The following is an 18,188-nucleotide window of genomic DNA, read 5'->3' on the forward strand; positions in this document are numbered from 1 at the left end:
CCCACAGAGGAAAGCTTATCATTATGCGAAAATGAACATGACATCATTAAAAGCCCAATGGTGTAGCGTTAACCCCTTGAATTTGTCTTGTAAAGTAAATTAATACATTAATACTTAAAACTCTTTCAAAGCACCTAAAAATGTGTAAAATAACTAAGAGTTTATGAAGTAACATATAGAAGTCTATTAAAAGATCACAAGAGATTATCTAATGCAAAGCCGTAAGTAACCTTGCCATTAAGTTTACCTGTGCAGTTTACGACACAAAAAGTAGCATTTTTCAGTGATTGACCAAATGACAAGAACCTCTTTTACATATATTTAAGAAAAAATATACTATATAAAGACATATTTCAAAAAGACTTCGGGTAATTCTGAAAATGTCTTTGAAAAAGAACCTAATATTGCCATGGAAATTTGCAAAGAAGTAACCTTTGAATTAATTTCTTCTACTATATTTAAAACAACTGCTACTGGTAATGTATAAGCTATTTAACCGATTCTTACTATCAGGTTTATTAAGAACTGAAGATTCCAACCTAACATCTTTGAACTAATCCAAAGACACTAGTTTTAGTAATATATTGCCAGAAAAAATTAATCTCAAGTTTCATTCAAAACATTATTTATAACTTTAGTTTAAAAAATTCCATATATCACTGGAATTAAGGTAGTATAAAACTAAAGTTGATTCTCATAAGTTAAGATGTATATGAGAAACCCTAGAGCAACTATCAAAAAATAAATAAAAATATAATGACAAAACGGTTAAAGACATTTAAATGCTGCATTAGAAAATATTCACTTAATGCAAAAGCAAGCAGTAAAGGGGAAATAAAGGAATAAAAAAGGCATGAAACACAAAACAAAAAGTTAAATGGCAGACATTAAACCCAGCTATACCAATAAGAACATTAAATGTGAATGGATTTAACAATCCAGACAAAAGGCAGAGACTGTCAGATTGGGGAAAAAAATAAGATTTGACTATACACCATATACAAGGGATACACTTTAAACTGCAAATATGAATTGATTAAAAGTTAAAGGATAGAAGAAGATATAATCATGTAAACAGCAACCACAAGAAAGTTATACTAATATCAGAAAAAGTAGACTTTAAAACAAAAATATTATTAGAGACAAAAAGGGACATTTTAAAAAGGACATATGCACATGACAATTACAATCATATATATCAAACCACCAAAATATATCAAACAAAACCTGAAAGGAATGTAGGGAGAAATAAACAACTCAGCAGCAATAGTTGGAGGACTTTAGGGACACTTGGGTGGCTCAGTTGGTTAAGCATCCAACTCTTAATTTCACCACAAGTCATGATCTCATGGTTTGTGAGTTCGAGCGCCACATCAAACTGTTAGTGCTGAGCCTGCTTGGGATTCTCTCTCTCCCTCTCTCTCAAAATAAATAAATTAAAAAAAAAAATAGTTGGAAGATTTCAGTACTCTTCTTTCATTAATGACTGAACAACTAGAATAAACCATTAATGGATACATAAACAAGGATATATTTGAACACTATAAACAACCAGACCTAACAGACATCTCTAGAACACTCCACCCAGCAACAGAATATACTTTTTTTCTTAATGCACATGTGAACATTCTCCAGGATAAATATGTTAAGCCACAAAACAAACCTCAATAAATGTAAGAGGATAGAAATAATACAAAGTATGTCCCCTGGCCACAATAGAATGAAATTAGAAATCAATAGCAGGAGAAAAAAATTGGTTAACTCACAAACATATGGAAATTAACACACTCCTAAACAGCCAAAGGGTCAAAGAAGAAATCGAAAGAGATATCAGAAAATACTTTGATATGGATGAAAATGGAAAAAAAAAAAAAACATACCAAAATTAATGAGATGCATATGAAGGAGTGCTTACAGGAAAATTTATAGCTGTAAATGACTATATTAAGAAGAAAGAACTCAAATCAATAACCTAACCTTCTACATTAAGATACCAGAAAAAGAAGTACAACTAAACCTAAAGCAAGAAGGACAGAAATAATAAAGATCAGGGTAGAAATGAATGAAAAAGGAATAGAAAAACAACAAAGAAAAATCAGTGACACCAAACCCTAGTTCTTTGTTATGATCAACAAAATTGGAAAAAAAAAGAGAGAAGACTCCCATTAGTAGGATCAGAAATGAAAGAGGGGGCCGCCTGGGTGTCTCAGTAGGTTGGGCATCCGACTTCAGCTCAGGTCATGATCTCACTGTCCATAGGTTCAAGCCCCGCATCAGACTCTGTGCTGACAGCTCGGAGCCTGGAGCCTGCTTCGGATTCTGGGTCTCCCTCTCTCTCTGCCCCTCCCCCGCTCAAGCTCTGTCTCTGTCTCTCTCAAAAATAAATAAACATTAAAAAAAATTTTTTTTAAAGAAATGAAAGAGAATCATCACCACTAGCCTTATAAATATAAAAAGGATTATGAAGAAATACCATGAACAACTGTACACCAAAATTAGATAACTTAGATGAAATGGATAACTTCCTATAAAGACACACAAACTATCAAAACTGCCTCAAGAAGAAACAGACAATCTGGACAGACCTATAACAAGTGAAGCAATTGAGTTTGCAATCAAAAAACTACTCACAAAGCCCAGAACCAGATGGTTTCTGAATTCTACCAATTAAAGTGAAAACTGAATCAACTTTGCACAAACTCTTCCAAAAAACAGAAGTGAGGAACACTTCCCAATTCATTTTATGAGACCAGGATTATCCTGATATCAAAATCAGACAAAAGATATTACAAGAAAAGTAAATTACAAACCAGTATCTCTTATGAATACAGATCAAAAAAATCCTCATCAAAATACTAGCAAACTGAACACACAGCAGCATTTAAAAAGAATTATACACCATGACCAAGTACAATTTATCCTAGAATTTCAAAGTTGGTTTAACATTTGAAAATCAAGTCATGTACTACATTATATCAATAAATAAGAAACAAAAATCACATGATCATCTCATTAGATGTAGAAAGAGCATCTGACAAAAATCCAACACCCTTTCATAATAAAAATAAAAACAACTAGGAGTTAGATGGGAACTTCCTCAACCTGATGAAGGGTATCTATGAAAAGTTAACATCATAGTTAATGGTGAGTTATTTCTCCCTAACATCATGAACGAGACAAGAATATCTCCTCTCATCACGTCTCTTCAACACTGTGTTGGAGGTACTAGCCAGAGCAATTAGGTAAATGAATGAATGAGCGAATCAATGAATAAATGTCATCTAGGTTGGAAATGTAGAAGTAAAACTACTTCTATTTGCAGGTGTCATAATCGTGTATAAAGAAAATCCTAGGGAATCCACTAAAAAACTATTGGAATTACTAAATGAGGTCAGCAAGCTTGCACGATACAAGATGAATCTACAAAAATCAATTATATTTTTAATCACTTGCAATGAACAATCAAACATGAAACTAAGAAAACATTTACAATAGCCATCAAAAAGATAAAATGGGAATAAATTTAACAAAAGTACAAAACTTATACTCTGAAAACTACAAAACATTGTTGAGAAAAATTAAAGATTTAAAATAAATGGGAAAACAAGCCATGCTCATAAATCAAAAGACTTAACATTGTTAAGATGGCTATACTCCTCAAGGGGCACCTGGCTGGCTCACTTCGTAAAACATGCAACTCTTGATCTCAGGATTGTGAGTTAAAGTCCCATGTTGGGGCTTTTAGGGAGAAAAAAATACCAATACTGCCCAAAGCGATCCACAAATTCAAGGCAATCCCTCTTATAATTCTGGTGTCTGATCTTGCCATTTTCAATGATGTAGATGGAGCTAGAATATATTATGCTAAGTGAAATAAGTCAATCAGAGAAAGACAAATACCATGATTTCATTCATATGTGGAATTTAAGAATCAAAACAGATTAACATATGGGAAGAGGGTGGGAAGAGAAGAGAGGGAAACAAGCCACAAAAGACTTAATGACAGAGAACAAACTAAGGGGTTGACAGAGGGATGGGCTAGATGAGTGATGAGCACTAAGGAGGGCACTTATGATAAGCATTGGGTGTTGTATGTAAGTGATGGATGAATCACTGAATTCTACTCCTGAAACAAACAAACTTCTGGTTGTTTTATAGAAACTGACAAGCTGATTCCAAAATTCATATGGAATTGCAAGGGACTCAGAATAGCCAAAACAATCTTGAAAAAGAACAAAGTGGAGGACTCTCACACTTTCCAAATTCATTTTCTTTAAAAAAAAATTTTTTTTATGTTTTTATTTTTGAGAGAGAGACAGAGTGTGAGTGGGAGAGGGGCAAGAGAGAGAGAGGGAGACACAGAATCTGAAGCAGGATCCAGGCTCTGAGCTGTCAACACAGAGCTCGACACAGGGCTCAAACACATGAACCGTCAGATCATGCCCTGAGCCGAAGTCGGACGCTTAACCGACTAAGCCACCCATGCACTCATTTTCTTTTGAATTAAGCGCTACACCCAACATGGGGCTTGAAGTCACAACCCCAAGATCAAGAGTCACATGCTCCACCAACTGAGCCAGCCAGGCACCCCTCATACTTCCCAATTTCAAAACATACAACAAAGCAATGATAGATGATCAAAATGTGTTAGAGGAACAATAAAAAGAGTGGCACAATAACAATAGAGAATCATGACTCTCTATTCCTACATCTTTTGTCAACTAACAAGGTTGTCAAGATCATTCAATGGGGATACAATAGTCTTTTCAACAAATGGTGATGAAATACCTCAATATTTATATGCAAAAGAATGAAGAATGTTACCTGACAACATACACAAAACTTCACTGAAAAGGGATCAAAGACCTAAGAGCTAACACCATAAAACTCTTAGAAGAAAACGGGTAAATCTTCATCATCTTAGATTTGGCAATGGATTCTTAGATATGACAATAAAAGCAAGAGCAACAACAACAAAACAGATAAATTGGCCTTTGTCAAATTAATAACTTTAGTACTTCAAAGATACAATCAAGAAGACAACCCATAGAATGGAAGAAAACATAGACAAATCATACTATCTGATAGGAGACTTGTATTTAAAATATATAAAAGACGCTTACAACTCAATAATAAAAAGACAACCCTACTTAAAAATGGGCAATGGATCTAAATAGACATTTCTTCAGGGAAGATACACAAATGGCCAACAAACACGTGAAAAAAAAAAATGCTCAGCATCATTAGAGATCAGGGAAATGTAAATAAAAACCACAGGGAGATACCACTTCACACACCCTAGGATGACTAGAATCAGAAAGTCAGGTAATAACAAGGTGTTGGCAAGAATGTGAAGAAATCAGAAACTTCATCCACTGCTGGTGGGATTGGAAAGTGGTGCAGTTGCTTTGGAAATCTATTTGGCATTTCACTAAAATGTTAATTATTATATTAACCCAGCAATTCCTCTCATAGGTATATATATATACTCAAAAGAAATGAAGACACATGCCCACACAAAACCCTGGACATGAATGTTTATAGCAGCATTATTTAGCCAAAAGATGGAAACCACCAAAATGTCTATTGATTGACAAATAGATACATAAATATGATGTAACTATGCAAGGGAAAATTTGCCCAAAAAAGGAATGACATAATGATACATGCTACAACATGGATAAATCTTATACATTATGCTAAGTGAAAGAAGCCAGTCACAAAAGACCATATATGATTCCATTCATAAGAAAATCCAGAATAGGGAAATCTACATAGAAAGTAGATTACTGGTTGTTTACGGCTAGGAGGCAAAGAGGGGAGATAGAGTAATAGTTAAAGGGTACAGTGTTTCTTTTTGAGGTGGTAAAATGTTCTAAAATTGATTGATGATGGTTGCACATCTCTCTGACTGTATGCAAACCCTGAACTATATACTTTTTTTGAATTACATACTTTAAAATGGTTAATTGTATAGTAGGCAAATTATATTAATAAAGCTGTTAAAAATTAGTGATAAAATCTGTTTGCTTATGTTCAAATCAAATAGATTTAACTTCTGACAATCATCTTACAGTTTTGTACTACCATTGCTCCCATTCCCTCACTGGACACTTTGTACAAGGAAAAGATTTTGTAAAAGTTCAGTAACAAGTAGCCAGTTAAACAACTAATTTGTAAATAAATGGATTTCAGAATTAAAACAGACTGAATAGGACTGAAATATTTTCTAGATGCATGTTAGTGGGCACTACTCTTATATGTCAGTTTACTGAATCTCTTAAGTACACAAATAGTTGAATTCTACACCACAAGGAATCTCAAGCAGCTCACTGCCCCTCTAAGGGCTTCAGCTTCCCTAGGCCAGACTCCCTGAAGGGCAATTCTGGCCTCATCTGTCATTGACCTGATACCCCAAATATCACCGCAATTTTTTATAGGTTATGTGATAAGTATCATAAAGACTGGTGCCTTCCATGTCCCTGTCTTGGGTAGAACCACTAAAATGAAAATTTTCCATACTATGTGGGTTACTTGGTCATATCCAGAAATGCCATCCCCAGAGGAAAAAAAAAACTCACATTGTACAGAGATATAGCAAAAAGAAGCAAACTCAAAGTCAGAACTTGGCTCTAGAACTGATCTATTAGAAATATTATCTTTAGACAGGGAACTTCACTTCTCTAGATCTCCATTTCATTACTATATAAATTAAGTGGACTAGAAGACCTAAGATTCTGTTCAAGTCCAAAATCCTGTAATTCAAAACCGTGAAATATTAAATCACATGTAAAAATAGCATAAGTATAATGGTAGTTAAAACTGTATAGATGCAAAACCAAAAAAAAAAAAAATAGCTACCTTCAAAAACACTAGGAAACATCTGTTTTTGGAGTATTAGTACAAGTCTAAATTCCATAGAATCAGAGAAAGAAATCTTTCCTGAGAGTATATGTGAACTAACAACCAGCTAAAACCTCCTCTACCTTCCCTTCTAGTATCCATGACTATTTCAACACTGGTGTCATGTAGTGAATTCACAAACCAAATAAAGGTCCAATGTAATTACAAGGACTATGCCAACCAAATCTCAGAAGAAAATATTAAACATTTAATACCCACACTTAAATGCATTGATGACTGTAAGTGAATTTGTGTTTTAAATGTAGAATATGCTACAAACAATATAGAATATGCTATAAACAATAAACAATAGGTTCTTCAAAATTAGATGGCTTCCAGTTTATATGTTTGACTATTTTGTTTTTAATATTTTATAAAGGCTTTGGCTAATCTCAAATTATTTTTCAACTGCCAACAGCTTGAAAACAATGCTACTTTTTCATTGGCTTAAAAGTTAAGAGCACGTTAAAAAAGGGGCGCCTGGGTGGCTCAGTCAGTTAAGCGGCTGACTTCAGCTCAGGCCATGATCTCACTGCTTGAGTTCGAGCCCTGCATCAGGCTCTGTGCTGACAGCTCGGAGCCTGGAGCCTGCTTCAGATTCTGTGGCTCCCTCTCTCTCTCTCTCTCTCTCTCTCTCTCTCTGCCCCTCCCCCACTCACACTCTGTGTCCCTCAAAAAATAAATATTAAAAAAAAAAAAAGCATGTTAAAAAAACAGATCATCTAATTCCTGTACTTATCTCCATTAAATAGAAAGTATGAAATTATTATCTGAACTGTAGTCTAACCTTAACTATGTTCCTGTTTAGTACAGCATGAAATCAGAAGTATAAATGGGTTAGTTTAAACAATCGATGGTTTGTAACTAATGTATTCTGATGGTCAGCTATATGGTATAGAATAGTACTTTAATAGCAACAGTCTTTTCAAATATAAAGGCTACTTTTTTTGGTTCAAACCTTGTCTTTGTTAAAAAGTAGAAAACTGGGTTTCAAATACGTGTACTTTCCAGAACTGCCAGGTTGTCAATGTGTTTTTGCAGATATCAAAAAATGTATACCTCAATACAAGAAAAAAATTTAACAGCACTTGGAGTGTTCACTTGGTTGGAACTAAATTTAATAACTTTTATTCAACAGGTTCATGCTAGAGTAATGAACTTTCTAGGTTTCTGATAATCTTCTACTAAATAAATACACCTATGTATTATACACACACACACATATATATGTATAGGGAACTGTACTAGCGTACATATTGTCTAAAAGAACATATTAAAGACATTATATAAAAAATGTTACATTTTTAATAGGAAAACAACCTTTATGACAGCTAAATAGACAAGATATATTTAATTTTTAAAAAGAAAAATTGTTAGTAATAAGAGTAGAATTCTAGTGATAAATGCACTGAAATAATCTTTTGAAATAAACCACCTTTACAGAAAATTATTAATGCCAGCCTCTATTAAAGTGCATAAAAAGGAAATTTATTTCAGAATTTATACCAAAGGTGCATTATGGATACATGTGTTACTCTGGTACAGTAAGGCAGGAAGCCCAGCCTCAATGATAATATAGCCTTCATCCTAACATAGTCTGCCTCTTAGTATGTGCCTCATAAATAGTTTGTTCCAAAAGGTGAAAATTACAAGCGATTTTCTCTATTGATAGCTTTATGAGTAATTTTGACAACAGAACAAAAAAGTCTTAATTCTTATTTTTCTAATTCTCTAAAGTCATGTCAGTCTCACAAGAAATATCTGATTATTGTTTTCAAAGAAAATTGAGAAGAGGGATATTTTCAGACTTTTTAAGCAAGCTAAATCATAAATACCATATATAAAAATAAAAGGTAAATTTTAGGCTATCTCTAGATTTTAATTTTTTTAAAAAACATTAAATCATTTTATTTGCAATGGTGAGGTAAAGTGATGAAAAGAAAAACTTGCACAGGTGCTTTCTTAAGAAGACCAATGGATAAAGCAACTGAATCAAGAACTGTGCACAGAGGTGCTGAATGGACAGTCATAGCTACCACATCATGCAGTTTATTACAAAAAGTGAAACTGCTATAGCTTTTTTAATGTTCACTGTTGCTCTCTTAAAACCTTGCTCAATTTTAGGGGCACCTGGGTGGCTCAGTTAAGCATCTAACTTCGGTTCAGATCATGATCTTGCAGTTGATGAGTTCAAGCCCCACGTTGGGCTCTGTGCTGACAGCTCAGAGCCTAGAGCCTGCTTTGGATTCTGTGTCTCCCTCTCTCTCTGCCCCTCCCCTGCTTGCACTGTCTCTATCTCTCAAAAATAAATAAACATTAAAAAAAATTTATATATAAAAAAAGGCTTGCTCGATTTTAAAACAAGTATCAGAAGGAAGTCCCTTACATATGCTTATTTTTCAGTGGCCTCACATAATGATTCTCCCATTTAGAGTAGTTACATATACACTGATGTTTTTATCACAATGAAAAAAGGGAAGAAAGAAAAACAAATGTGGGTTCATAAGATGGAATCCATGAAGAGGCTAATAATGGATCCTTTGACTACAGAAAATCAGCAACAGACTGCAAATATTAATTATAGAAAACAAGGGCACCTGGGTGGCTCAGTTGGTTAAGTGTCCGACTTTGGCTCAGGTCATGATCTCAGAGATCATGAGTTTGAGCCCTGCGTCGGGCTCTGTGCTAACAACTCAGAGCCTGGAGCCTGCTTGTTCTCTGCCCTCCCTCTCTCTGCCCCTCCCCTGCTTGCACTCTGTCTCTTAAAAAAATAAATTAAAAAAAATTAATTATAGAAAATACTTTATCAGTATCATAAAAAAAGAGTATGATAAATTTTTTCTAAAATACTCAATTCATTTTTATGATGATTCAATCAAATACTTATAAATTATTCATGTACTTTTCTGTGAGTTTTTTTTATTATTAATATTTATGTTTTCGGGTATTAGTTTTTCCTGCTCTTGCATCAAAGTCCTCCCATAAATCCCTGGAAAGTCATAAATATCCCTATAGCCATGGGTAAACCACTAAAGTGATAATTCATCAAGATGTATTTTCACCTAATAAATAAATCTGTTGTGAGATTAATTTCTATTTATATAAAATAATCCCATTTAAGCTATGAAAAATAATGTTCCATATTGACTTTACTATGGCTCAAACCCTCAGGCAAATAAGTATCTCTCTGATTGCCTGTTAATGCAAAGAAAACTGGGTAAATTTTATATTCATATTTAAACTACTGAATACCTGTAAACAAAGTAGCATTTATTAAAATAAAATAAACACTTAATTTATACTAAATTCCACTCAGATTTATACAAGTTTTTCATTCTTAATTTTTAAATACATACATGATTTTTTTCAAACATTTTCAGTCAGGTATATACAATAGTAAAATATGACATCCAAGCCAGAATGTGATTTTTAAAATAATGAACCTCTAAACAGCTAGTAATGTACAATGTGTAAAATTCCAATAAAACACAGGTATATTCTTACAGAAATGTTAGTCCTATAATACTGAGCGATATTTACAAGCAAACATGATCCAAACAGCACATGCAGATTCAGGGTAAGTAAACACTCGGACACGAACTGCCAGTCGCACCTGGTCTCCACGGCAACAGATTATTTCTTCACAGAAAGGAGACCTACAGAAGAAAGAAGATTTATTCAATTAAGAAGTGAACATAGGTTTTACTTTTTTCCAAGTAAGTCAGCATTTAAAATAATTTTTAAAAATCCTGTCTCTGCTACCAACAGCCCTATAATTTTGGTTAAGCTATCCGAATTATAGAACATTTCCTCACAGTGTATAAATTTAAAAAATTACACTAGAAAAGATCAGAAATCTTCAACTAATATTGCACCAAAATCAATGGGAAAATTATCCAACTACCTAGAGCTACATTTCAGACTCACAATCTGTGGAAAGGAAAATAAATCATTATAGAATTTCATTATGTGATTCTAAAATCATTCCTAAAAAACCAGACTAACAGATTGCTGAAACTGCTAAGCCAATAATAACATTTATGAATTCGAAAATTCATTCACCGAAGACATGTGGCAAATGCACGCCTTGCATTTCTATATACAAAATGTATTGGGAACCCTTTAAATGTGTGACCATCAGGTACAGCCCTCCTTATGGCATCTTGAAATTCTTCATTGCCTGCAGATATACTTGTTGTACGCTCAAATTCATAAGAAGCCAAAGCTGGTGATAAGAGATAGGAAAGCTGGTCTTCCCAAACAGTGGTGAGACCAAGATCCTATAGCAATCAAAAGACAAAAGAAAAAAAGAAAAGGTGAAATACACTATTTTAGAAACCAATTGTTAATTGTTGACTATTTTAACATATGCCAAGAGAAAATTCTTAAAACCTGTCATAATTTTTTAAACTTTCTAGTAACTATTATAAAGACACATGCAAATAAAAAATAAAAGGAACTATAGGCATCTGGTTTTACTTCTTAGAGGAAAAAAAAGTTTTTTCTTTTTAGGTTTATTTATTTATTTTGAGAGAGAGAGAGAGAGACAGAGAGAGAGAGAGACAGGGCAGAGAGAGAATCTCAAGCAGGATCCATGCTGTCAGCGCAGAGCCTGACAAGGGGCTCAATCTCACAACCACGAGATCATGACCTGAGGTGAAATCAAGAGTCAGATACGCTTAACTGACTGAGCTCCCCAGGTACCCCCAACAAAAAATTTTCAATACAATAGTCTTAGTAAAGGCTCCAAAATCCTATACTTCCTTAATATCCACTAGAAAAGACCATGTGGAATAGTCCTACTATGAAAAACATGGTATCACTGAATTCTGAGATCACATTTTATTTGACTTTAAATAATACGATTGAATCTGCTTAATTTGAGAGCTCCAACATAAATTTAACTGTAGTAGGGGAGAAAAATCAACAAATGAATTGCACGTATAAACTCAAGTATTTATTAAGCATTAACTCTTAAAAAAAACACTAACTTTTATACTGTAAAGAGATAAAAAGATGAAAAAGACATGCTATAGGCCCTCAGGGAGTTTAAAACATGTTTCTATGGAATGTTGAAGGCAATTATGATTTCATTTATATACATCAGAGAAACTACAGATATTCAGACACATGACATTTTAAAAACACTGTTATAAACATAAAAAACTTCTCAAAATTCTAAATATTTTGATATAATAAATCTCTAGCATTTCTTGATTTTGCATTCAAGGTTTTTACTGGTTCCAAGTGACTTCAAAGGTCCAGTATCATCCATCTATTTCCAGCAGCAAAAGCAAATCTCACTTGCTGATTTACAGGCACTACTAACTTAGTGATCAACACTGGTATCTAGCTCAGTTTTTTGTTTTTTTTTTTTTAATTTTTTAAACTTTTTGGAGGGGGTGCCTAGATGGCTCAGTTGGCTAAGTGTCTGATTCTTGGTTTTGGCTCAGGTCGTGATCCCAAAGTTGTGGGATCGAGCCCTGGGTCAGGGCTGTCTGTGCAGAGACTGCTTGGGATTCTCTCTTTACCTCTCTCTGCCTCTCCCCTGCTCACGTGCATGCGCTCTCTCTCAAAATAAATCAAATAAACTTAAAGAAAATAATAACAAAGAATAATTTTTTTAAGCTTACTTATTTTGAGACAGAGACCATGCAAGCAGGGAAGGGACTGAGAGAGGAACAGACAGAATCCCAAGCAGGCTCTGCACTGTCAGTACAGAGCCCGAGGTGGGTGGTGAACTGTGAGATCGTGACCTGAGCTGAGATCAAGAGTCAGACGCTTAACCAACCAAGCCACTCAGGCACCCCTGTTTTCTTTCTCTATTCAAATTCTTATAATGTAATAAAATACTGGTTTTGTTTGTAAACAAAACCTAAGAAAATTAAAAGGCAGTATGAGTGATGGAGGGAAAGGGGCAGTAATGAGGGGCTCTCATTCCCAGCGGTATAGTGAACTAGATCCTTGAGCAACCTATTGCTGAGAACTACAAATGCCAGACTAAATATTTTCCAAAATACTTTTAAATGCTTTGATGAATTAGCAAGTAAGTATGGCAGATTTTAGAGGCCAAAGCTAATAGTAACTGGAGCCCAGAACACATATCTATCAGTTTGTCTTTGATGGCCTCAAGAAACACAGAAAACAGGATTCATCAAAAGGTGAATTAGAAATAAATTTTCTGAGATTCTAGTCCTTTATCGGTTATATGTGTTGCAAATAACTTTTCCCATTCCAGTACTGCTCTTTTCAGCTTCTGACTGGTTTATTTTAATGAACAAAAATTCTTAAAATACACTAATCTTTTATGATTAATGCTTTTTATGTCTTCTTTAATGTACTTTACAAAAGAAATCAAAATGGCTAATAAAGAGGTTTGACCTCATAAGTAATCAGGAAAATGCAAATTAAAGCTAGAAGGATGTAATTTTACATCTACCTAAGTTAGTGTAATAGGAAGAAAAAAAACAAACAAAACTAACCTGGAAAAAATGAATATAAAAAATTATAACCCAATATTTTCAATAGAGAATAATACGAATAAGTACTTCACAAAAAAGAAATAAAAACAGTAGTATTTAACAAAATCTGAACTAGTTCACCACTCTTTATTTCTAGAAGGAAATAATAAATTTTAAAAGTATTGGTGGAGTGCTAGGTGGCTCAGTCGGTTAAGTGACTTGATTTCAGCTCAGGTCAAGAACTCTCGGTCTCACGGTTCCTGAGATAAAGTCCAGCATCAGGGCTGTGTACTGACAGCATGGAGCCTGCTTGGGATTCCATCTCTCTCAAAATAAACTTAAAAAGAAAAAACAGTACAAGTATTGGTATATTTGGAAATTTCTGAGTCTCAGAACTTAACTCTCTTGACTCTCAAAACTATAAGCTTCTTAAGGGCAGGAACTCTGCTGCCCTTTGCTTTGTTAAATTTGCTTTGTTCAGGTATAAAAGTGACTGTACTATCCCACCTGCACCCCTCCCAAAATTGTTAAATACATAAACAACTGACAAAAAATGCATGAAACTACTAAGTTCAGTATTAATTACCTTTCTGTGTTCTGACACTAGTAGCCTTAGCTGCATTTCTATTTCATTACTTGTTACTGAAGCATCAATTGTAGATGCACATAGAGGGGGAAAGGGAGGAAGGGATGTTGTAGCTCCTGGGGCACACACAGATTTGATTGCTTCTTCACTCATGGGTTTCCATTTGGATTCATCATTCAAATCAAACACACATATTTCTACTGAGTCAGAGGGCTGACAATTTCCCAGGAACATCTGATGATTGAAAACACAACCAATTGTTCGATATGGGTACAATGGCTTGGGCTGTTCAGCAACTGGAGATTCATCAGGATTGACAGGTTTGTGGATATACCTAAAAGAAGTAAATCATAATTTTATATAATAAGAACTTAAAAATTAAGAAGGCAGCATCTTATTGAGAAAGAAAATTATTTGAACAGTTAAGGCCATAACTATTTCCCAAGACTAGAGTTTAATATTTGTTTTTCCTTCTTATATTTCTACATTTACTCTATCTACAGTAATTGTATGGCACACAGTATGATATAAAAATCAACTCCACTCGGGGGGCACTTGGTGGCTCAGTTGGCTAAGCATTTGACTTTGGCTCAGGTCATGATTTCACGGTTCGTAGGTTCCAGCCTCGCATCAGGCTCTGTGCTGACAGCTCAGAGCCTGGAGCTTGCTTCAGATTCTGTGTGTCCCTCTCTCTCTGCCCCTTCCCCACTCCTGCTCTGTCTCTCTCTCTCAAAAATAAATAATAAACATTAAAAAAATTTTTTTAATCAACTCTACTTTAACATGAGAATATATTCTATGTATAATCATTAAGATCAAAAACATTCATCTCAGATAATACAATTAAAATAATTTAGCTACATATTATTAGGCATAACTAACCAAAATGATATCAACCAGGGAAAAATTCAGAAAAAGAAGAAGATGGCCCAGGGCTGAGCCTTTAAGAACTCCAACATTTAAAGACAAGATAAAGGAAAATTGAGAATAGCCAGACAGGAATAATGAAAACTGAAAGTGCTATGGGGAAGTTAAGGAAAGAAATGATCCTAGCAAGGAGGGAGCACTGAACTCTAAAAAATATGATGACAGAAAAACTAAAAAAAAAGTATACAGTGGATTTACCAATGTGGAGTTGGTGACATCAAATTTTCAAAAGAAATCATGATTTACAACCTGAGCTTATTTTTAGGCTTGGGGAAAAACATCAGAAAAAGAGTATCCCAATTACACAATTGAAAGTAAAATGTAATTTTTTTTTTTTTTTTTTTTTTACCAAAATCATGTTGGTAAAGAATATTCTAGGTATATGAATTTTCTTCAAATTTAACAGCTTTTTAACTATAGTAATTTTTTACATAGTCATCAAAAAGGATCCAATAATAAAAATTATCGGTATAGGCCTTTGGGTACCACCAATATAAACAAAGAACTTATAATTTAAAACATATGCATCTTCATTTTAATATCCTTGTAAGCTGAGTTGACAAACCTGTGTCCCGTTAAACTCTCCCAAAAAGTGACAGTTCCATCAGTTCCACAGGTCATAACCCATGCATGAGGTATTCCTTTTGCCTTAGTCCCAACACACACAAAGGCTTCTAATCCATATCCAAGAAGAAGACTGCACAGAAGATTAGCATGATCTTCACAGTCACCCTAGAAAATGAAATGAATTTAAGTATTTATTCCTTCACATTGTTTCCTCATCAAATATTCAAATACGAAATTATAATAAAAGGGAATATTAATTTTTTCACTTTTAATCATAAGTCTAGTGTTAAGCTGAAACAATGGTGGGGGGGGACAAAATACACTAATTTTAGAAGACCCTAAATTATTTTACACAGTCAGTGCTCACAAACCTGATAGTCATAACATGTATACTTTAAGAGAGGGCTTTCAGGGGTGCCTGCCTGGGTGGCTCAGCAGGTTAAGCGTCTGACTTCAGCTCAGGTCATGATCTCATGGTTCATGGTTCAGAAGTCTGAGCCCCACATTGGGCTCTGTGCTGACAGTTCAGAGCTTGAAGCCCACTTTGGATTCTGTGTCTCCCTCTCTCTTTGTCCCTCCCCTGCTCGCCCTCTGTCTCTCTAAAATAAATAAACACTAAAAAAAAATTTTTTTTTAAAAAGAGAGCATTCATATCAAAAGTTTATAAAAACTCATAAAACATAGATAGAAATGCAGCAAGATTTTAAAGATGATTAGCTAAAGGACATGAACAGACAAGATGACAAATGATACACTGAGAAATGTAAATACATGGGAAAATACTCAAAACAATGAGTTACAGTATCCATATGTAATCATCTTAAGGCAATAAATACTAGGAAAAATGAGAGAACAGAATGCCAACAGTGGCAATAATTATGGTAGATTATATATAATTTTCCCTTCTATTTTCTAAATTTTCTTTGACAATGTTTTATTACTTTCAAATCTTAAAAATGTTATGAAAACCACAAAAATAGAATATACCTTATATTCTATAAAAAAATCAAAATATTAAACAGTAAGGATGCAATTATATTAAGATATGTATTTAAGTGTAGGACTGTGGGTAATTAATATACAAAAGCAAAAATAACAAGTTCAGGGTTAGCATGGGGGATGATTTCTTTCCCCCCAAATTTTGTATTAGTGGCCCTGCACTGATTTTTTTTTAATGTTTGTTTATTTTTTGAAAGAGAGAGAGAGAGAGAGAGAGAGAGACAGAGTGTGAGTGGGGGAGGGGCAGAGAGAGAGAGAGAGGGAGACACAGAATCCAAAGCAGGCTCCAGGCTCCGAGTGTCAGCACAGAGCCTAACGTGGGGCTTGAACTCACAAGCTGTGAGATCATGACCTGAGCCGAAGTCAGCGGCTCAACCAACTGAGCCACCCAGGTGCCCGTGCACTGCTGTTTTTTTTATTAACTATACTAAAACCAATAGCATTTTAAAATCATTAATTGACTTTTGAAAAATATAATATCCAACCTTTTACACCCAATTTCTATACTGAGATTTTATAGTTTAAAAATTTCAAAGGAAAAATAATACTCCCAAAGATATTCAATGAAAAATTTACTCACAAGAACATCAAAAAATTGGAAGCAAGCCTACTGTAGCCAAGAGAAACAATTCCTACAATGGCAAAATAGTTAAGTAGATTTTGTATGTCAACTAAAGAAAACCTTATACGAACAACCATTTTAAAATGGAGATCATAAAAATTATAGCAACACATGGAAAAATGTTCATAGCATAATGTTAAATTATAAAGTAGGGCACAAAATTTTATTTATATCTCAATTATAATTATACAAAGAATGATAAATACACAGGAGAAAAATATAAAAATACAAGAAGAAATGAAAAACCAGCAATAGAATTATATGTGAAATTGCACCTTTACTCTTGTAATGCTGCTATTTGTGCAAGAATAACTTTTTCAATAATTTTCAAGATTCTAATTTTAAGATATTCTTTCTCTTTAAACAAACTAAGGTGAACATAATAGTGAATCAAAGGGATGATTATTTGCTTTGCAAAAGCATTTTTTACATAATAATTTTAAATATGTACCATTCCTACTATATTTGAAGTTAAAAAGCTAAAATCCATAAACACAACTTTTGGAAACCACAGCTTGAGAATAAATCAAAATAATTTTTTTTATAATGTTTAAGTTTTCAATTGTTTTTAAGGTAAAATCCTTCTGACAAATCAATCTCTATTCTAAATAGGTTCTACTGGATAAGCTTTGCCTTGTGAATGAATACTCATACTATTTATACAACATCAAACTAAACAAAATTATTTCAAAACAATAAAGAAATTTCTTTTCTTCTGTTTTGGTAGAACTGGAATGCTAAAGATGCTCTTATTTTTATATTATCAAAATTTTTAGAACACAGATTAGGAAATATCACACACAATCTATAAAATTAGTTTACTGAAATCAATTCATTTAACATCAATAAACTTACATAATTTTTTAAAATAAAAATCAACAATGTGTCTTTTTAAAAAAAAAATTGTAATGTTTACTTTTGAGAAAGAGAGAGAAAGAGAGAGACACACAGCATGAGTGGGGGAGGGGCAGAGAGAGAGGAAGACACAGAATCAGAAGCAAGCCCCAGGCTCCATGCTGTCAGAACAGAGCCCAACGTCAGATTTGAACCCATGAACTGCGAGATCATGACCTGAGATGAACTCAGACGCTCAACTGACTAAGCCACACAGAAACCCCTACAC

The 18,188-nt window shown here is 33.8% G+C and overlaps 1 protein-coding gene across 3 annotated transcripts in view; it reads right to left on the reverse strand.

Moving 5' to 3' along the window:
- The window catches only part of CEP76 (centrosomal protein 76), a 33,631-nt gene that overhangs the window by 2,805 nt on the left and 12,638 nt on the right, over positions 1-18,188 (reverse strand). Inside the window, exons 9-12 of one of the 3 annotated variants that reach the window (XM_049620475.1) lie at positions 15,443-15,609; positions 13,951-14,284; positions 10,966-11,183; positions 10,517-10,559 (exon numbers count right to left, since the gene is read on the reverse strand). In XM_049620475.1, coding sequence (XP_049476432.1) covers positions 10,517-10,559; positions 10,966-11,183; positions 13,951-14,284; positions 15,443-15,609 — 762 coding nt within the window. Of the gene's footprint in view, positions 1-10,076; positions 10,560-10,965; positions 11,184-13,950; positions 14,285-15,442; positions 15,610-18,188 lie in introns of those variants that run through there. The other 2 variants (XM_049620474.1, XM_049620473.1) reach the window with 2 other exon arrangements.

This window comes from Panthera uncia (genome assembly GCF_023721935.1).
Source record: "Panthera uncia isolate 11264 chromosome D3 unlocalized genomic scaffold, Puncia_PCG_1.0 HiC_scaffold_8, whole genome shotgun sequence".
In the NCBI taxonomy this organism is placed as follows: domain Eukaryota; kingdom Metazoa; phylum Chordata; class Mammalia; order Carnivora; family Felidae; genus Panthera; species Panthera uncia.